The sequence below is a fragment of the Somniosus microcephalus genome, chromosome 15 (assembly GCF_052327205.1).
Source record: "Somniosus microcephalus isolate GS21.2 chromosome 15, FLI_Smic_1.0, whole genome shotgun sequence".
Lineage (NCBI taxonomy): Eukaryota > Metazoa > Chordata > Chondrichthyes > Squaliformes > Somniosidae > Somniosus > Somniosus microcephalus.
Genome location: NC_141001.1, coordinates 102871900 through 102894461, shown reverse-complemented (window position 1 = coordinate 102894461; position 22562 = coordinate 102871900). Strand labels below are relative to the sequence as shown.

The following is a 22562-nucleotide window of genomic DNA, read 5'->3' as shown; positions in this document are numbered from 1 at the left end:
TGCCCCATCGGGCCTGTGATGGCTCTTTGAAAGAGCTCGCCACGTATAAACCCAAAGCTAGGGGATCTCTGGACAACAGTCTCAAATTTATAGGACTAGTTAGTTTTTTTTGTCTTCACCCTGTTGCAATACCAGTTAACAAACCCACGTCAGGTACAAAATGTGCTTTGCAGCATTCACACCATGTAAAGCTTTTGACAAAACATCTGTCCCAACGTTAGTTATTTATTTCTCCTTATCCTTCCCAGTTTAGGTCTCCCATGCCATACACCAACCTCCTCCAATAAGCCTTAATCCCAACATTGCTTTGTATCCCAGTGCTAGATGTGGGAAGTAGCCACAGGTGTCCCACGATTGTTGCTGACTGCCAAGAAGGTATCTGGCATTGATTTTCCTGCTTCCCCCGCCTCCACTCAGCACCCCAACGAAGCTCAGCAAACTTAACTGATCCTTACGGCATTTCAAAGCGAAAATGCCAAATCACGGTTAGTTTATGCGATATGGTAGCGCCCAACAGGAATCAGGGCGACTGCCGCAAGCTCAATTTCACTTCAGATCCTTTCAGCTGCCAGAGAGGGCCGTTGGATCCCTATCTGGATGAGTGCACACACCCTGGTCCCAAAGAAGAGGAATTGGCCTTGGGGCTAATATGGCTGACCAGCTCCTGATTAATGTCAGCTTCAAAAAGGTCATTCCAGGGGCTGTGATGCACTCCTGAGGAAATGAAAGGCGCTACGCAAATGCAATTTTTTTTTTATTGCCACTGGTATTTTTTGCCTGTCACAATCCAAACAACCAAAAAGGAAAGATTGAAGGGGGAAAAAACAAAACAAAAGCACAGCCGTTAGGTTTTCAAAATATTTTTATTTCTAGTTTATTTTGTTGGAAACTTGTCTAGTACAGGTCTGTTTGTGAAAATGTGCATTTCAGACCATGAACAGTGACATTTTGTAAAATATAAAAGTACAAATTTGTAATTGAATGCTTTATATAGATTGTGACCATCTGAAAATATGTGAAACATTGATTTAAAAAAAAAACAGACATCTTTGTCGGTACGTGAAACCTCTATTCAGCCTTTGGCCTTTCAGTACAGATTATCTTCTTTAATATAAAAATACAGTACACTGCCTTTTCGGTACACAACCTTGTACAACCAACATCCGTTGTCTGTGCAGCATTGTGATTATAAAATGGAAGGTTCAGAAGAACAGAGATGCCACATGCAGAAATGACTTGAGGTAAGCAAATGTTCCTGAAATTCAGACAGTATACATCAGACCCTCTTGGATCCTGAAGCATTTTCATGCAGAACCCCTTCAGATAAATGTACAACGCATTTCAGTTTTCAGTAAAACAGGACTATGAGGCAATATATGAAACAAAAACCTGGTGTAAAAAAGTCTGGTTAACTGTAGTTTGAGGTAATGTGAACAGGAACCTTTTTTTTGGAATAGAGCAGTAATCACATTAAGTAGAACTGATCACATTAACGAAAAAAAAAATCTACAAAAAACCGATGTCAATATCATAATTTTCTATGAGAAAATTAAAAAAAAACCTCTAACATGGCAGTATATGGCATTGTAATAAAAACTGATCCATGAATTAGCAGCAAAACACAATGACGAAAAAAAGAAAAAAAAATTTTTTTTTAAAGAGAAAAAGCAAAAAATTGTTAATTTCAAACCAAGCTGGGAACTTTCCATAGCAGCTCAAAGGAGTGTCCACTCCATTTCTTACAATCAACACCATAAACGGCAGTATCACACAAACATCTCTCCATCACATTCTCCTCACACCGCGACTTCAAACTGAGTTTAGTTTCTCCTCCTCCCCTCTACTACTTTCTAGCATCAGTACATACCAACATGTGCAAATTTTCTATCAATACCTAAAAGCTGGGGGGGGGGGAAAAAAACATTGGAACAACTCCATTTTTTTTTCTCTTCTCCAAGAAGACCAATTCTACTAAAACTGAAACTATGGTGTTTCATGTTTACGGCCATGAAAGGGAAAAGATCGATAAATGGGGCCTGCAGTTAAAAAAAAAAATCTATAAATGATAACGAATCCAATCCAACAGCACTCTGAACATAGGGCGTGTAATAGCAGCAGTTTTTTCAGGTATTCTGCCTCAATCCCACCCATCTGGAACTCGCCCTCTAGAAGCACCAATATTGCCTCGTGTGTCCATCAGGCCACAGAACCCAATAGGAAAAAAATAACCTGGTCGCAAGAGACTGTGGCTTGCATCTCCAGAAAGGGCAGCACAAAGTTTCCTTCCCAGCCGATCCGGTTTTAACCGTGGAACTCTCAGGAGCATCAAGTGCAGCACAGAGGAAAAGAAAGAGAGAACTTGAGTAAGAAAATGTTAATCCTGCCCACGTCAAGTGAAAATGCCAAGTTTGACCAGCATTATAGCTTTTGGGCCGGTGACAATTTCACTTCCCAACAGGAGGCACAGCACCACCAAACTGTTGCCTGGGGGTGGTGGGGGTGGGGGGTTCTATGCCGATATATCCTTCCAATCTCAAAAACACTTGCGATGCCATTAATAAAATAAAACCAAGCTGGTTTCAAAGTTAATTATTCCCCACTCGTGACAGTTAACCACAGCCCGGTTCGTTCGAGTTCATGCGTTCCCTCTCGCTCCTCGCGATCATTGCTAGGACGCATCTCTAGCCAGGAACAGCATTCTCCGTCACACATACACACACAGGTGCAGAAAACAAAAATCTTTACACGGAGATCAGTCACAGCAGTAAATCCACCGATAGTGAATGCTCCCTCAACCATCTAGAAATCCTTGTCCTGAGGATCTTCGTTTGTTATTCTGAAGATGCCTTATGGCACTCGAGTATCTTTCTTTAAGAAAAAAACTTAAACATTTACTGCGTGGAGAAAGAACAGACGTTTTTTGCATAAGGACTAAGATCCTACATCTGTGACACAAACACTTAAGCCTTGAACTCTGATGTATCTCTATTGGAAGCTTCTTCTACTTCAGACTTACAATAAATAGATCTACATTACCTTATAAATAAATTACATGAAGAATTTTCTATAGTTGTGGATAATTAAGCAAATAGTTTCCGGAACAACATGGTTACATTCTACGTGTGCTGATAAAACCTGAAGAATACATCTACACAGGCCCCATTTATAAATTAGTTGGCACATGAAAGGTTTCTACATACTGTTCTTTCTATAAAACAGGTTAGTGATGCCAGCAGTTTTTGGAATGTAGTTATCATTCACTGGAATGTCACAATCCCAAGTTCCATTTCCCTCTCAAACACCATAGTCAACATTACTTGCTTTGCAAACACAAGCATTTAATATTTCTAAACCATTCCATTTTTTTCTTCTTTTTTTTTTTAAAATTTCCACAAAAAGAAAGGATTTAAAAAAAAAATCTATTGACTTGAAAGTGCTTTGAAATGGAATGGTTTGAGAAAAGAAATATAGGCCATGGATTAAACCTGTCATTGGTTGGCCAGAATGGGTCGACTCCAGCCAGCATTCTATTTACATAGGTCTCTTCCGTCAAACAATAAAAATCAAAAGACTTGAAGACTTTAAAAAAGGTATTATAGCATTAGTAAGTGTGTGTATAATTAGGTACTTAGTCATGAGTAGTAAAATGGACCTGTACGTATAATAATAAGCTGGCACCCAGCAAGCCTTATGCACAGGCAATCCACAGACTCCAAAGGAAACATAATAATAATGCTGATAACTAAAATACACCAATGGGTTACATCAACCATTTATAAGGTGAAGAGGATAAGCACTAAGGAATCAAATAAACATCTGGACAAACTGATTATAAAGTGACTAGACACATATGCAAGCAGGTATAGAAAAGCCTAGGTTGCAGTAAAAGCTATGCATTTTTTCCTTACATTTTTTTTCCCTCCTTTTTTTTTAGAAAAAAAGATTAAATTGTTACTACCTAAAACCCTCTTCTACATTAAAAATGGTTCATTCACACTCTCAAAAATCAAATCGATTACCTCCCCTAATGATATTTTCTATGGTCTATTATTATAAACTTAGAAGCATAAAAACTTGATTTTTTTTGTATATAAAAACACACTATTTCATTAATGTCTCATATAATCTGCATGTATTTTGAAGCATAACACACGTGTTTGGCTATGCAAAAGCCTTCTCTTTTCTGCTTTTTAAAAACAATCAGTTTTGGATTATTTCATGTTTAAACGCACAATGAAAGGGCACGAGCACTGAAAGCAAAAAGGAAGCGGTTCCCTTTTTACAACGTGCTGGAGATATTGGAGGGGAGGTCATGATTTTTTTTTGATTTTTTTTAATATATATATATATATATATATAGCGAGCATTTCCTTGCAAGTTGCCAGTGACCCCTCGTCAATCATCATAGGTTCACATCTCGCACATCAGTCGGTGTGCAGGAGAGGTCCAGTTCATCCTCAACAGTCTTTGTTTCCGAGGATATGCTGTTGTGTTGTATCTGGCGCAGGTTCGTCTCGAGAAGTGACTCGATCTGTTCTTGACAGGCCCGTAAACAATCCTGTGTAAAGACAAACAAAAAAAGGGGGGTAAAGAATAATTAAAAATCAATTTACATCGCGCCTTTAATGCAGTAAAACGTCCCACAGCGATTACCAAACAAAATCTGACACCGCGCCACACAAGGAGATATTAGGACAGGTGACCAAAAGCTTTGTCAAAGTAGTAGGGTTCAAGGAGCGTCTTAATAAAGGAGGAGAGGTAGAGAGAAGCGGAGAGGTTTAGGGAGGGAATTCCAGAGCTTAGGACCAAGGCAGCTGAAGGCACGGCCGCCAATGGTGGGGCGATGGAAATCGAGGATGTGCAAGAGGCCAGAATTGGAGGAGCGAAGAGGTTCTCGGAGGGTTGTAGGGCTGAAGTCTAGATTGCCCCCTTGCCAATTCTTATTTCTTCTGTCGAGACTTGACATGGCGGAACCACATTTAAGACAATAATTTGTGTTGAAATATGGTTCCGCAGTGACAATCATGACCTAGCAGCTCACCAGAGTGCCCATTCATCAGGTGCGAGTCTGGACAGCGAGTGTCAGCAGGCGATTCAAAACATGGGACCCATCATAGCCAGGTTCAATCCTGTTCTAATCCTACACACACACACATCCTCTTTTCAGAAGGAATCACTGGACAACAATCAGGAATGGAATCCCAAGCTAAACTTTGCCCTCCCCAGCTCACAGAGATCAACTGTCATGTTCAACTGCTGCCCTGGCTAAAAACCACCACCTCAGCACAAACTTGATGATCAAACTAAAGACTTTCCTAGTCTGCAATTCAGTACGACACCTTGTACGAAGGTGCATTTTGCCAACTATACCATCGGGGGAGCACAATTCAAGGTTTCCGTAGGCCAAGAGAAACGACCTACTGCTGGGTGGATTTTGATGTTATCCTGGCTCCTTGCAACCCTCCAAATACCGAGGTACCGCAACGTCCTTAAAGAGTTGATGACGCAAGTATGGCGAGTGCATCAATGAAGTTTAGCGATTGATACAGATCACTGCACTGACCATTGTTCCTCCTGTGAGAGCCATGCAGGACAAGCCCAACGTCGCCCACATTCAACAACAGCAGCCAGCCTCCAGATGCAGTTTCCAGTCCAGCGGGAAAATGCATGAACATGATATTTTTCTGCTGTGTGTAACATTCCAGAATTGTGCCTGGTATACAGTCAGCCCCAATGGAAACCATTTGAATTTTGGGCAAAGAGCTGTCTAGATTCCCCACACAAAAAAAACAAGAATCAGAGAACTGTTCGATCCTGTGTGTTTAGAAACTCATCAATCCATCTGGTTTAGCTTTTTTTTTGAAGGCACATCATGACGCGACCTTTCCCTCTGATTTTCTTTGACCTCTGGCATGTCAATCCTTGCAGTCAAAGCACTCTTCAAATGATAAATTAGTACCTTCTGTTATGATTTGCATGACTGGAAACAAATGACATTTTTGGAAGAAAGGGCATCCTTCTGTTGCCTCACCAGAGTGTCGTTCTCTTAGTCTATACTTCAACTAATATGCTTAATCACAGAATCACAGAAACCTCACAGTGCAGATAGAGGCGATTTCGGCCCATCGAGCCTGCACCGACACATATCCCACCCGATCCCCGTAACCCCTACACCAACACATATCCCACCCTATCCCCGTAACCCCACGTATTTAATCCCCCTAACACTAAGGGTCAATTTTATCGTAGCCAATCAACCTAACCCGCACATCTTTGGACTGTGGGAGGAAACCGGAGCACCCGGAGGAAACCCACGCAAACACAGGGAGAATGTGCAAACTCCACACAGACAGTCACCCGAGGCCGGATTCGAACCCAGGTCCCTGGCGCTGTGAGGCAACAGTGCTAACCACTCTGCCACCGTGCTGCCTTAATGTGCAATTTGCTCTCCTTATTTCATCACTGCCACAAACATCACTGAAATAGACACCGGCCAACTTAAGAATTTAGTAAAGTGCAAATTAAGGTGCACAGTACGAGTGGCCAAAATTCAAGTATTACAAATCACTGACTTTTCTATGTGCGTTTTTTGTCAAATCCAGGTCTGATACTTCCTTTGGATAGAGACACTTTGCAAAACATTGCCACAAGCTTTTACATCTGGAATATGCATGGGTTACACGGCAGCAATATTAATCTAATCAGTGTTCAGACCACGCTTACTTCACAGAGTATCAGTGCGGCATTACTGCTACAGACTCGTTGCCATCAATCATGTTGTCTCAGGGACTACAGGCCTAAAAGGGACAGAGGTCGCCTCACAGTTATTCCTTTAAACCTTTCCCAGGGCTTATTTAGTCAGAGTGACAAAAGAATGCCTGTCTATTAACTTCCTCACCATTTCCCCCAACACCACTGATGGTATCTCTTGACGATTACACACAAAATGACCTCGAGTCCAACATCGAACGCATCTGTGAAGCAGCAGAAGGCAGCACACCTAGGACCTGTGACACTTGCTACCTATAGCACTGATTTGTTCAAAGCAACCTCAGTTTCTATTTGAAAGAGCAACAATGCACTTCTGGATACTTGTGAAAGAATGGTAAAAGAACTGAAACAGCAGCAACTTGACAGAAACCATGGGGGGAAAAAATAACATTCACTCTCCAGGACAGACAAGAACCAGAAAAAGGAAAACATTAACTGTGGTCTTTTATCCTCTCACCTCGCTCGTTTTGTATTATTTACAAAGACTTGCACAACTCAAAAAGCACTTTACAATCAATTATTACTGAAATACGGGCAAACACAGTGGCCATTTTACACAGAGCACAATCCCCCAGATTGCCATCTACTTGACTGACTAGTTCATCTGTTTTAGGTGACATTGGCTTGATGGACGAATGCTGGCCCGGAGCGTACAAATGCTTTTTCATAAGTGTCATGGGATCTTTTAACATTGACCTGAAATCACTTGGAACGGGGAGATAGGATGCTGGTTTAACATCTCATCTGAAGAACAATACTGGAGTGTCAGCCTAGAGCATGTGCTCAAATCCAACAACATTCCTCCTCAGAGACAGATGCATACTACCAATTGAGGCGCGCTTATACAGCTACTGTATCTGTGCTACACTTGATCCCTCCTTCTCAATGGTCAAAATCTTTATTTTACTGATAGTGCAAACGTACGAGCAAGCAACTCCCCTAGACATAACATGATGTAAATGGCACAATAGTGGATAGATTATGGGAAACAATGCATTGTTTGAAAATAAGCATCTTCTGGCTTCATTCCATTTTTCTCTCCCTTGTTCCCTCCTCGCCTGAAGGCATTGACTCAGGCCAGCTTACATTTCTCCAATGGTGCCAGCGGCCATCCAGAATCTCACTCAAGTGGACACTCTTTCACTTATGAGATTAGATGATGGGCCAGACCACCATTGGAGCATCGCCAGCCGGTCAAGCTCAACCATGGCCTCATCCAGTGTCTCTGTGCACACATACGTACACACAGAGCACAGGTCACTGGATAACCCTTGTGTAGCTCACCCTGCTGGGAAACACACCACAGCCTTCATTCAATGCTTTACTGTCTGTAGGAATTACATAGAATCTACAGCACAGAAACAGGCCATTCGGTGCAACCATGCTAGTGTTTATGCTCCACACGAGCATCCTCCCCCTCCTCTTCATCTAACTCCATCAACATATCCTATTCCTTTCCCCCTCATGTGTTTATCCAGCTTCCCCTTAAATGCATCTATGCTATTCGCCTCAGCTACTCCTTGTGGTAGCGAGTTCCACATTCTAACCAATCTCTGGGTAAGTTTCCCCTGAATTCCTTATTTGGATTTAATGATTACCCTGCTGTTTTTTCCCCCCATTTCCTATATTCAGCAGCACTGAGGACAACTGCAGCACCTCTACCGCCAGCCCAGCCAACTCCGCAGTGACCAGGGAACAAACTTGGGATCTCCCTAATCTGTCCAGAACCAGGGGTCACAGTCTAAGGATAAGGGGTAAGCCATTTAGGACTGAGATGAGGAGGAATTTCTTCACCCAGAGAGTGGTGAACCTGTGGAATTCTCTACCACACAAGGCAGTTGAGGCCAATTCATTAAATATATTCAAGAAGGAATTAGATATATTTCTTAAGGCTAAAGTGATCAAGGGATATGGGGAGAAAGCAGGGACAGGGTACTGAATTTGGATGATCAGCCATGATCTCATTAAATGGCAGAACAGGCTCAAGGGGCCGAATGGCCTACTCCTGCTCCTATCTTCTATGTTTCTATGTCCTGGTCTGTCACTGCACCGCTATCAGCAATGGGACATTCTCCCACCTTTAGCCCAGGGACATCAAGGGCCTCACTGCCCCGTCAGCTGAGATCAATACAGACAAAGGGACCAAGATCTTGGACCTAACATTAAGTGTACTGCTGAGTTAATACTCTCAGAAGGTCAGCTCCACACAACCAGCGCTTCCTTTAGCCATTGAGAGAGCCGTTTAAATTCTGTTCTCACATCACTTGCATTAAAGCCAAAAGAAAATAGCACCAACAATCCCAGAACATTAACTAGCCATTTTTCTTGCGCATGATATATTGGATACAGAAAATGCAAGAACCTTTTTTGGACAGATGAAGACTTTAAACTCTTGTTTGATTAAGTGTTAGAAAGCAGCAGCCGTGATGTAAAGCTACAAATATGCAACCATTAAAGTGCTCAACTATTCCGAGGTAAAGGCCCTGCACAGTGCGTTGCTGAGCTACCCAGACCAGGAGGGTCAAAGGTTTGTTCTTTAGTTTGGTCTGAGTTTGCCAATCTCAAGTCAGAGTGGTAGTGGGGGTGTTTTTCGTGGTGTCAGGGACCCTGGGCTAGAATTGGAAGGCAGGGGGCAGACGAAAATCATAAAGACTTGGACATAGCTTGAGTGTCAGGTAAAGACAAGTTTCACCGAGACAAACCCCCCCACTCATACAGTCGAATAGTTTGCCAACACCCTCAGACTAGATTCACATAGGAATGCCAAGAGGCTGGGCTGCACACAGGTCCAAATTCCAGTACGAGTCACCAGCCTCAGAAAGAGGAAAATTAGCTAAAACCTTAGGTTTCTCATATTATCCAGATTTTGTTCCCAAACTCTCGTTGGCTGCTTGGAAGTTTTCTATTTTCTGCCAATGCACACAGTGGTTTCTCATCTTAAAAAAGGCACAACAGTGGGAGAAGCTTTTTGGGGGGGCAGGGGGGTGGTGAACGAGGAAGGCTTGTTCCCAGATTTCACCGATGTCCCGGCAACTAGCCACCACGGATAAGCCTGATGCAACTCTTGCTGCTGCGAGACACCATCGCATTCACCGAATGCCTCACCGCTGGAGGTTCAGGACCAGAGCAGAGCCGGACTTGGAACTTGCTACTGTCTCCGTTCCACAACTAAGTGTTAGGAGTCAGTGCCACCACTGATTTCTCAGGACCTTTTTAAGACTTTTGAATTAGTTGAAAAGGAACTTGGTTTTTTTCCTCCCTAAAAAGTAAATGTAAATAAAGGAGGTGCACCTCCAATGAAAAGGACTCGAATAGAACACCCATTCCGCACTTGCAGAGACCTGTCTCTTGAGATCTTTTACTTAAAATAAATCTGCCTTTCTCTCCAGTCTGTATGCATCTTTCTTTAAACAGGAACTCACGTGTTCCTCAGAGTGATGGTGGGGGGGCAGTGCACCACAAGAACGGTCATATGTTTGCTTTTTGGTGTTCTCACTTCTATGATCTCCCGAGAATAACATATGCCTAATCTAAGGTGTGTGGCAGGCAAAAGATTAAGCTGAAGACAATTAGGGTACTGGAAACTTGATCCGACCTAACAAATTCACGGTGCTCACACAATGGGGTAAGACTTTTTGAAAAGTAGAAGACTGCCCAAGGGTCACAATTATGCTTAATTTGGGTTCCATTTACCAGTGATCAAAGTGAAAACAGGATATTAGACTCAACGCTAAGGTGACTGAGCCAGAACAGAGGTACTATATATGCTCAGGTGACATTTCTTCTTTGTGTGTATGTGCACCTATAAAGAACATCCTACCATTCTAAGTATTGGGAAGTCAAGGTAATCTCTCTTCCACACATTTCACTTCTAATGGCTAGTCAGTTTCGAATTCTATTTGTCAGTTTCCCAATTAAATCTGCATTCCAGGATTACAACGATAAAGGGCTACTATGAATGTACAGTCCAATTCAAATTATTCCATAAATTTTTCAGCACAAAATTCCCATGTTCTTATATGATTTACAATTCAAATTACTGGACAATTAATTTTGTGAGTGCAGAGAATGATAAATCGGGGTAATTTCAAGCTAACCCATCCAGAGAAACTGAAGGGATTAGATCGTGCACCTGTTTTACACTCCACCCAATGTTACTTTCTGATAATGTTAATGGCAAGTAAAATCGGGCGGGGTGTAAAAGGCGGGGGGAGGGGAGGGTTAGTTTCCTGCCGAGTGGGTTAGGTTAAAATTACCTACCCGCTCCCACCCCGTTAAACGATTAACTGAAAAGCGGTATCAGGATTATTGTTAATATTTCAGGTCCAAATCCTACCTCATCCACCAAGTGCATCACAGCTCCCAGGTGGAAAGTGACTAAAGCAGCATTCCTACGGTTAATAAATGACGGAGTCAAGCCACCTCATCTGCCAACCACTGCGCTACATTGTTTTCGGCTCATACTTGTGACCACAACCAATAGCATCGCCAGCAGTACAAAACAAAGAGCAATAATTAGAAATATCTTGCTTGTTCTGCCTTCCGCTGGCATAGATTCGATGGGGCAAATTCTTGGGAAGAGGCATGCGGGAAAACGTAGCTCTGGTCTTAAATGTTAGTTCAGTACATTATTTAAATCAGTCTTAATTATCGCCTCTTGAGAAGCAATTACAACCCCTTTTTTGTTTACCGTTCTCGAGCATTGTGTTTTCCATCAACATTGTAAAGGCAATCTTTGCTTTTAGGCCCATACTGTTGGTCCTTGTCAAATGCTGCTAAAGTTAATTCTGACACAAAACTCTTGACCTAACACAATGTTTGGCCGCTGCATTGTGATGGACAAACAAAAGCACATCTCTGCATCCGAGCTCACGCATCACTGTGCCACACATTTGCATTTAGCCCTCCGCTTGTTAAAAAAAAAACCTTCTTCCTCGGCCAATTGATCCCTGACTGCTTTATTGCCCGGTTCCTACTGAGGCACATCTCCTGCTATCCAGCCAGGCAGAAGAAAGCTGTGGTGTAAATCAGGCAAATATCTGCTTTAACAATGCGATAATGTCACCATTAGGCTCCTCGGCCAATGACTGTCGCAGCGTAGGTGCAAGGTGGTAATAAAATTGGACTCAGATCATTAGGAAACCTCGAATAAAGGACGTTGGCTCCACTTGACATTAAGAGGTGTCGGGTTACAGGCCACACATAAAGGTCACAGACACCATGAGGTCCATTTATCACATTTCTTATGAGCCATTTCCTTTTAAGCTTAACCCTCTGCCTGTCTCTACTGATACACTATTAATTGCTGGATGGCCACTAAAGAGTCACACATCACAAAGCCATTGTTCTATTGAATGCAGAAGAGTTACAAGTACATAACATGGCTATTATTGCTAAGCCATTCAAATCCTTTCCATTCTGGGCCTCCCTATCAAGGCATTTCACACCCACTAAGCTTTTATTAATTTTTGACTGAAATTCTTTAATCAGTAACACTGGCATTGCAGTATATAGGTATACGTTTTTTTATGATTCTGTGGTACTTCATTGCAGCCGTGACTAAATGTAATTACATATTAAACGTCGTTATTCATCGAAAGCAAGTCTTATGGGCGCCCTGTTCTCCTGAGCCACACATACAAGGAAGTTCAGGATCTGATTCCCCAGTGGGTTCTCAGGTCACTGACCGCCCCCCCACCCACCGAGCCAAGAAGTACGGTTGCCATCTAGCAGGGGCATGTACATCAGGCAGCACTCTCGCCCCTGCTCCCTCACCAGTGATTGCTGCTGCAAAGCTCAATTAGGTGAGATTTGGGTGATGACGGGAATGTACCCTTCCTGCAAAAAGTGTCTCCCCCCCCCCCCACAACACGGTTGAATAGGCTGCCAACGCTTGCTATCTAGGCTCACACGTTAAATAATGACCACTTGGGCAAGGCACCAGACAACAGCTGTGGAATTGTATCCTGTAGCAGCCTTTTAGGAGAGGTGGGAAGAAATGTGTTTTAATCTTTAAGTTTTATAACACATTGGACACAATCAATACACTCCCATGTATTTTTTTAAAAAAGCAGAAGGCGAAACAGCTTCCAACGATGATTGCATGTCACCGTAAAGCATTTGCCTGGTAATTGTGAAGAGAATAGCAGAGCCAACGTGCCTCGAATTAGTCAAACACTGAACACAAACACAGTCAAACAGGCAGAATTCCTGATAACTAACGCAATAGCATGTGGCAGGAACATAAAGGTGCATGGCGGGGCGGGGGGGGCAATGGAAGTCACTGCAATTATGAAATGAAGGTGCAAACTCTTAGAACGATACTGCACAGAAGGAGGCCATTCGGCCCATCGTGCCTGTGCCGGCTCTTTGAAAGAGCCGTCCAATTAGTCCCGCTCGCCCCGCTCTTTCCCCCAGCCCTGCAAATTTTTGTCCTCTTCAAGTATTTATCCAATTCCCTTTTGAAAGTTACTATTGATTTTACTTTCATATTTTTTTTAAAAAGCACATTCCTGATTCTGAAATTGGGAGCACTTACCGGGTCACACTTGATGATTTGTGATAGGAAGTCTGTGAGGGCCTGATAGGAAAGAAAACTGTTGCTGTTGCCCAGCTGGAGGCCATGAACTGCTGCGGCCATACTGCCAGCGGCGATCATGGAGGGTGGATTCGATATAAATTTGACATCTGCAAAAGAGAAAGCCGGCGAGAATTTCACAATTAGCACTTTTGAGAAAGGAGTGGCCGGCGAAAGGCGGCAGGCTGGTACGGCTTTTTTTTTTGTTTTAAATTTTATTTGTTGCGATGCGTTGGCTGCCCTCCCATCGCAGCGACTGTAAAGTTCAGCGAGATGTGGCAGAACTAAGTGACGGGAGGCCTCCAGAACTTGGCAGGCACTCGGCGGCCTTCTGATCTGACGCCATGCTGACAGCGGACCGAGCCCCATGCCAGACTGCATTGCTGTAGGTCCGGACTCGAGGCCACTCCCGTGGGTCTTTTGTGAGCCGCGTCACTGCGATTCAGAGCCCTGCCATCTGCGGGGGGCGCGGGGGGGCCTCCGGAGCGAGCCTTGGTACTGGTGGCCCCTCTTTGGCCAGCATCTATGGAGGCGGAATAGTGACATTGAAGCCTAAAAGACACATTTCTGTGTCCACTTTTATGCTCGTGACTGCTCCAGACAAACAGCATGGTCTGCCCTTTTGTCACGCGCAACAAGGAATTATTTGTACCGGAGGCCACTAATTTCAGCATATTAATGAGGGGTGGTGGTGGGGGGGGGGGGGGGGGAGGGGTGCCTCTGGCTTATAATTGGGTGCCCCAGAGTGAAAAGTGTGGCATCATTGTCGACCTCCCATCGCCTCATCTTGCGCTATTGAGAGCACAGGAGCAGGGTTCCGCGCGGCAAGATGAATTGGACCTGACATTCCAACAAAAGGCGAAGGGGGTGGGGTGGGGGGGGGTGGAGGAGGAGGCCACCATCGCCCCCCCCTCCCCCCTATCAATTCAAGCGCACATCCCTCTTAGCCTATCTTGAGACTTCATCCGAAAGGAATAAACAACTTCAGTGTTGCAAGAAGAAAGGCCAGCCACCCCAGAGGAAGACAAAAGCCTCCAAAACTCTTTCTTTCGAAAAAAAAGGAGAGAGAGAGAGAGAGATGGGGGGGAGGGAGAAAAAAACCCAAACAGGACGAGTCACTCCTTCAATTCTAAATGAAGCAGTACCATCACAACCCAGGGCTGGGGGCCATGAATGAAAACCTTTCATTCAGGCAAATCAAAACTGCTCATAGAATTCACTTGCACAGACACGACAGGTCCTGACGAGTTGCATTCTTGAAGCAGCACAGAACAGGACGCACATGAATTGAGAGAGCAGCGGAGGTGCAGTTGTTTCAAGTTTGTGTCATTAATAACAAGTCAAATTTTTAACTATATAATTATTAGAAATATGTAATTAAAAACCTGCACCGGCCTGGTTGCGGATTCTTTATCCGGGAGCTCACGTTATCACGAATGCCATTCTAACTTATGGTAAATAGATTATTTCTTTTGAGGCTTATTCCAGTATCACTTGTCCATGCCAAAATCTATTCATTACCGGCAATTATGTGTTAACTTCAAACAACACTAGTAATTTTTTTTGACCTACCGCAGAACAAAAGAAGGTCTTTAGCAAAATCCAGCTCTATTAAGTAGACAATTCAGAGGCTGGATAAAAGGAATTCTGCTCAACATCACCTTGAATGTAATCCCTTCCATTAAAAGTCTTTTAAATCATCCCTTCCCCCCTCCTCCCCACTTCTTGTTCAATCTTTTGTAAAGGATAATTACTTCAGTGCTCTATTTATGCGCTCTGTCCATTGCTGAGGGGCAAATGTTGTGTTTCAGGCTTTAGGCTCGCCTGTTTCTCTCCTTCCCCCCCCCCCCCCCGAAAAAAAAGTAACTGGAGCCATCGATCAAAGTACTGGAATGTCAGCAATGCGCAACCTTTGAACTGTCCTGATTTGTCCCTACATTGTAACTGCCAGCACAGCAAAGCATGGTTCAACCTGGTAAAAAAAAACATTTAAAAAAAAAAGTTCGCCATCCTCAAAGTAAATGGAAGGGCCAAAAGGTTTCTGGGATGCACAGCAACCAACAAACTTCCCAAACCACTTTCCTTTCACTGTACACACTAGCTTCACTGGCTCCTGGGCCACACACCGCACTCGGCTCTGTGCTTTCCGTAACTTCCTCGAGTCAAGATTTCTGGGACTTGCTCTCTGAGTAAAAGTTTACTCCGAGTTTGCACAATAACAATCGGCATTTTCCTTTGGTCACGACAGAAACTTTGTTAATCTGCCAAAGGTATGAATAACGGAACCTTGATTGGAAAAAAAAGAACGACTTTTGTCAACCCCCCTCAAGTGGCCTCCGACACAATTCACCACTGTGTGAATGTAACCGGTCCATCGTTTCTTATTGTTTTTAATGATGGCGCTTTAAGGGAATTGGTTACCTATCTGGCGATGCTAAATGAAACATTTTTGCATCAAAACAGCAACAACTCACGTTAGCCAACTCCAACTAGATTCAGCGTGTTTTCAAAACACGTTTTAATATCTCAACAATAACTATATATTGTTTTGCCTTTGCCAGTCCTCAGACACGCATGACGTGCACACAAGCTGTGCCCGGTCCTCTACGCCAGATGGAATTGACAATTCGGTGGCAAAAAATTTCAGTGCACAGGAGCCAAACAGCCACCAGTAGGCGTGCCAGCTGACAACTCCCTCTAAGAACCCGACTGCTTTGCGGTTGTAATGCCAGTTATAGGCTGTACGTGGATTCCTCAATGCGCTTTCTTCACATTTATCGACACGGGGACAAAAATGAGATAATGAAAAGAGATTGCTGAAAGGCAGACACAAGCCCAAGATATAAAGTTTGCACCCTGGCCTCTGCTTGCATTTACAGGAGTGCTCCTCCAGAGGGCGAGCTTCGCCAGCGCCAGGCAAGTCACTGATGCTGTGGCCTGGGTGGGAGGACAAATGGGGGAAGCACAACAGTTAGGGATTTCCTCGACGTTCCATGAGTTTATCCGGTCAGTATCTTGGGCATAAATGCCAGGAAGGTTCCAGGCGCAATCCCAGCACGTGAGTTAGCTACTCTCAGCCAGCATACTAGAAAGGACCTCAAAGCCACAAGCTTAGGCAGGCAAGGCAGGGGTGGGGGGGGGGTTAATAAATATATTTTTTTAAATGGCCAGTGTTCCTGCTCCAGTGACTTCCGCTGCAAACGTGCATGTGTCAGGCGAGGACAGCACCTAGCTCAGCTGTGATGCCTCTTGTGGACGAATGGCCTCCCTCCATTTGTGATTAATACTCACACGATTAAAAGTGAAAGAGGACGCAGGATGCCTGTGGACCTGTACTCTCCAACAAGAAGTCCATGCCTTTAGGAGAAGGGAAGGTGGGGGGGGGAACGGGGGCTGGCGCAGAAATATTGGTGAAAAAAAGGGCCAAGTTACTCTGGCACTATTCTAGCCTCCTGGTAGTTAGGCTGAGGAGCAGCATCGTGAGTGTCCATGGCTCCAACTAAGTATGGCAGGCAGGCCAGCTTTAGTGGAGAGGAAAATGGGATTAGGGTTCAGCTGCAGTTTTTTTTTTACTTTAGATGATTTAACATGTGACTCAGTCAAATATATATATAATAATAATCTAATTTAAGGGGAAGCTCGATAAGCATGAGGGAGAAAGGAATAGAACGTTATGCTGATAGGATTAGATGAAGAGGGGTGGGAGGAGGCTTGTGTGCAGCATAAACACCAGCTGTAGATTCTCTGTAATATTCTCTGCTACCTTTACAGGAAGTTTGAGTTCCGCTGATCTGCAATCCTACCTGAATTCTGCCAACAGCAAAATGCTCTTTCTGACAAAACCTTTACGTCATTGATTCTACGCACTTAGCCTCCAATCACTCGTCCCCGAGTAGAGAAAAGTCAAGTTTAGGTTCAAGCGATTCATAGAATCATAGACGTTTACCGCACGGAAGGAGGCCCTTCGGCCCATCGTGTCTGTGCCGGCCGAGAAAGAGCCGTCCAGCCTAATCCCACTTTCCAGCTCTTGTTCCGTAGCCTTGCAGGCCACGACACTTCAAGTGCACATCCAAGCACTTTTTAAATGCGATGAGGGTTTCTGCCTCTCCCACCCTTTCAGGCAGCGAGTTCCAGACCCCCACCACCCTCTGGGTGAAAAAAGTTCTCCTCAACTCCCCTCTAATCCTTCTACCAGTTACTTTGGATTCACATTCAGGAAATAGTTAACAGTGGAGAAGCAGAGACACAACTCACTTCATTCACCCTGTACTACAACACCCAACATAGTCTTGGCTTCTTGCTTGTCAATATAGTAAAGATAAACCTACCTAGTTTCAGGTATTTGTCAGCTGTACTCACAGTGTACTTGTACAGCAAAAAAGTGCTAAAACTGTAACCCATTATAAGTCGCATTCAATTGGGGGCCAATTGCTGCACGATTCACTGTGTTGGCTACAAGTTATTGCAGTGGGTTTCCTGTACACAGGATGATCCATTTATTAATCAGTGGTGGGGATCTCGTCTCTCCACTCCTATTATTTTCCCCACATACCATACCTTTTCTTTGAGTTATGTAAATTGGAATTAACAGACCATTTACATTAATACAAAAGAAACAGTTTGTGACTCGAAGTGCTCTATTGAAATGTGTGGCTCCTAGTTGTTAGGCATATTAAATCGGAGAAATAACACCAGCACCCACCCCAACGCCCCCCCCCCATCCCATCTGACACGCCTGATTGAGCAGAGGGGCTCCGTACCTGTAGCACAAAGAGCCACAAAAGTCTGGCAGTGTTTGCGGATGATCTGCTTGCTGTCCTTGGGGATGGGTAGCTTGCTGAGGAAGTGTTCAATGAAATCGTGAGGAGTCACAGAGGCTAGATCCCACTTCAGTTTGTTGAGCACAAGCAGCTCCATTTGCTGAAAGACAAACATATATACACATATATGTATAGCGGGCTGTGTCGAGTCCTGTAGGTGGAGACCATACATTGCAGATTACACAATGACAGAAATGGGCGTGGGAGTGTTTTTATTGAGGGTGAATCCATTTGTAACCTCTAATGGTAAGCCTATTCCACAGCAAAGCAGCAAAAAGATTGGTTTTATACGAATATGTTCCTCCACTGTACAAAATCCACTCCAAATTGAAGAACCTGGCTACAATTTATTGACCCTTTCATTTTGATATGTTTTAAATTGTGCCCATAAAAAGAAAAGACTTGCATTTATAGAGCGCCTTTCACGGCCACCAGACGTCTCAAAGTGTTTTACAGCCAATGAAGGACTTTTTGAAGTGGAGTCACTGCTGCAATGTGGGCAACGCGGCAGCCAATTTGCTCACAGCAAGCTCCCACAAACAGCAACGTGATAATGACCAGATTAATGTTTTTTTGTTTTATGTTGGTTGAGGGATAAATATTGGCCATGGGCTTTAAACCAACAGCCTTCAATTGTGTCTTGCAGAGTATACTGCTTTAAGAAAAAAGAAAAAAAACCTGCTCTTCATTCATTATCCTATTGACAGGCACCGCGCTGTATTAATAGATCGCTTGCGAGCGGAAACAGCAGCATCCTGCCTATTCGCGTCCGTGTCAACAGAGGGCGCCAACGACTCGCATATATATGGAAATATACAAGCCATTGGGAACATGTCAAATGTTGAAATAGGTACATTTGCGGTCCTGGTTTTCAAACTGCACGTTTCCATTATAAAGCCCCAGAATCGAGCAATATTCAAGTTCACAAACTTTTAACATCGAGAACGATGAAATGTCCCCAATCACTATTCTGAAATGAATGACAATGTAAAATATTAATCATTAATTTTCGGGGGGGGGGGGGGTTTGGTCATATTTTTGGGTTAAATTTACTTAGCAAACTAAAAGCACATTGGCATTTGGACCGAGTGCAAAGATAAATAAAATATAGGTCCCAGTTAAAGCCATCCTGACGGGCTTATTAATGGGATCGGACGCTGGGCGTGGAATCTGATTAAAAAAATATATGGCAAATTATTTTTTTTAAATGACTGATCAGCAATATTAAGAGTGGCCGAGCGGGCTGGCAAACAGGACAGCAACATCACTAAAGAGGTGTGTGTGGGTGTGTGGGTGGGTGGGGGGATGTTTAGCGACTTCCCCAAATTTACATATATCGGGGTACTGCCACGAATTTCCTGGTGTCTGCACTTGCTGTGATTGTATTTTAATGGTTTAGGAGAGAGAAAAAGGAGCTATTGATTATTAATATAATAACGGGGTGGGGGGATAATTCTTCTTCAGATGGAAGATGCAAAGGAAGTTTATTGTTACGGGAAAGTGAGATTATTTCCCTAATTGATGTGTGAATTCGAGAGCGAGGGGGGAGGTTTTTGCCATTTACCAGTAACTCCTCGGGTCGGATGGAGTTGTCGGTATAAATGCAGAGTTTTTCCGCTGTCAATGGAATAGTTTCCTTCATTTTCGATGCCAGAAACATGCAAGTTGCTCCCAGTAATTGCAAGTGGCTCTTTTTCGTCAGTTCAATCGACAAGTATCGGTCCAAATAGTTCATGGCTATCGGAAATACCTCCTCTTCGCATTTCTGCTCTTCGCAAACCTAGAGAAGAAAGGGCAAGTGGGAGAATGCAACAGATTAGCTCAGTAAAAAGATTCCTTGAACACAAAGTAAACTTTTGAGCACTGAGCGCTAATTTCATTATTCCGACCAACAATTCGGACCTAACTAGTGTCATCCGACACACTCCCAACGTTTTCCCTCTCTCTCTCTCTCGCTCTCGCTCCTCTCTCTCTTCCCCCCCATTAAGAGTCGGCACTTGAATTTTCAGCTTCGTCATCTTTTCAAAAAATATTTAAAAATATTTAAAAATTAGCCCGGCGGATGGAAATGAGACGAAAATCTCCCCCGAGCGATGCTTTTTCGATTGCCATGTCGCTTTGGGCATTTCAGGCTGGCGAAACCTCTCAAAAGAACTAAATTTCAGTGCCCCGGGGGGGTGGGGGGTGTAGTCGGGAGGTGGTGGCGCGGGGAGCAAGTTTCGAGCGAAATGCGCCGACATCACAGGAAGCCTGTGCCCTGTGCAATTTCAAAAATTGATTAAAAATAAAGAATGGGCGCAAAAGCGGGCGAAAAGGGCACGAAAATACGCAAGACCTTCTCCGCCTTGCGCCCAGCTAATTTTCCTGCCAATTGACCCCACTCGTTTCCCGCAATTTTAAGTCTTTTTTTCCCCGGGTGTTAAGTTGCTGGGAAGATCTGGAGAGGCTGGAACGTGGGTGCCCTTCGGTTTCAACAAAGAATCGTGTCAATTTCCGACAGTTGAACGCCGAAACGCCTCGAAACTGACCAGCGATCCCCCACACCTGGCGCTGCCAAGTCTCCCAGAGGCAGGAGCCCCTCGGATTTCACTGGCTTTTGTTTTACCTGAAACTTATGAGGGGGTTTCGTCGCAATACGGATCAAAGATGGCGTATAATACTGGCACGCATAGAACTGCATACGTGTACAAGCTTATTTAGGGTTTTTAAATTAATTTCTGCGCCCCAGAAACAGGGGCAAACTTTTTTTTTGCAAAAACCAAAAAGAGGAGATGGGAGAGGAGGGGGTGGGGGGAAGCCTTTGCATTCAAGTCAACCAAAAGCCGGCCTTTGAAATGCAACATCAGCTTCTCTCTCTCTCTCTCAATAAGATATAGAAGGGCATTTGCAGAATAAAACCTGCAAGCACAAGGCAATAGCGTGGGGTGGAGAGGGGGTGGGGGGTGAGATGTCCAAATGGGGCAAAGGAACCTACATTTTTTTTTTAAATTCAATAAAATTAGGGGGGGTGGGGGGAAGAGCGAAACGGGGGAAACTTGCAAGAGTAGGTGTGACATGTCCCCCAGTTTGCTGTCAGGTTGCAAGCTGGCATCTCAAATCAGAGGAAACTAAGTTTTAAAAAAAGCCCGACCTGACAGATACGGTGGCTCCGATTTAAGCTCTCCAAAGTGCAAATGTAAGCTGCTCTATATATATAAATATTTATATTTATATAATTTTCTGTACAAACCTCCAGCATCCAAGTGGCAACAATCTTTCTCATGGAAGGCACGATCTCTTTCTGAACACACTTGAAGTAGCTGAGGGAGGGCAGAGAGTTTTCTTCCGACCTGAGCATGTTCTGCAGGACGCGATCATTGATTAAATTGGGGTCCTTGTAGGCTCTTCTGATGGTCTCCCCTTCGCAGCATAATAGCTGATGTTCCATTGCGAGGGCTTTTCTCTCTCTCTCTCTCTCCTCTCTCTCTCTCTTTCGGCTATTGCATTGACTAAAACGGGGGATGCTACTGCCTCTGGAGGCTATAGTTCAGGGGAAAAAACTTAACTATAACTTGCCCGCAAAGTGACGCAATTGCCTTTTAGTTGTTGTTATGCAGAGCAGCTGGGACTGAGAGATCAAAGAAGGAATAGAGAGGCCAGCGCAGGGGCAGAGCCTATAAAGCCGCCCCCATTTGCAGGGAAAAAGAGGCAGGATTTATCAATGTACATTCAGATTCGACCTTATTGATTGCGGCCACTCGTTGCAGCGGGTTTATTCCGAGACACCACATCCCTGCCCCCCACCCCCACCCCCTATTTTTTTGTGTGCAGGACTTGAACCAGACGTGTATATTTTTTAAGAGATGCACTTTTTTTAAACCCCCCCCGCAAAAATATAATTTAAGAAAAAGAGATCCATGTTGCAATACAGTAGGAGCTTGTAGTCAGCTGTCAATCAAGCCGGGGTTGATTGACAGCTCGGTGGAAACAACTCAAGTTAGAAAGTGGAAGCATTTGGTACAATGGGAACAGATTGAATTGAATATAAAGATTGTATATAAAACCTGTGGATCTATGCATGTGCACGCGCACACACACATATTTGGGCATAAAAACCATTGCTGCACTATTGAGTTAAATATGAATTTCATTAAAGATTGCGATTTAGAGTTTCGCGAGGTTTGAAGTGATCCACACAGTGCATTTATATATTTATTTATATATGTATTGCTTTGTTTTCCGCCTATGAGCCGACTTGTGGGGGGGTCAGTTCAGTTTATCCCAGGCTTCCTGCTTTCCCTGCAACGTTCATTCCGCGTGTGGTACAGAATCCATTAAAAAAAATACAGCCTTCGCCCGCTGGAAAGTTTTTTTTTTCTCTTTCTCGCGCGTGGGGAGGAGGGGGGCGGGGAGGT

The 22562-nt window shown here is 44.0% G+C and overlaps 1 protein-coding gene across 2 annotated transcripts; it reads right to left on the bottom strand.

Annotated features, from left to right (window-relative positions):
• Positions 1-844: 844 nt before the first annotated feature.
• On the bottom strand, positions 845-21790 carry ccnd1 (cyclin D1). 2 transcript variants are annotated; one of them, XM_086008189.1, is made up of 5 exons: positions 21398-21790; positions 19733-19948; positions 18109-18268; positions 13310-13458; positions 845-4558 (listed from the first exon to the last, which is right to left on the bottom strand). In XM_086008189.1, the coding sequence occupies exons 1-5, from the start codon at positions 21593-21595 to the stop codon at positions 4403-4405; spliced, it is 879 nt and encodes a 292-aa protein (XP_085864315.1). In that variant the 5' UTR covers positions 21596-21790; the 3' UTR covers positions 845-4402. The 2 variants fall into 2 exon arrangements, with proteins under 2 accessions (XP_085864315.1, XP_085864316.1); XM_086008190.1 differs by lacking the exon at positions 21398-21790 and adding an exon at positions 20774-20856.
• Positions 21791-22562: the final 772 nt, after the last annotated feature.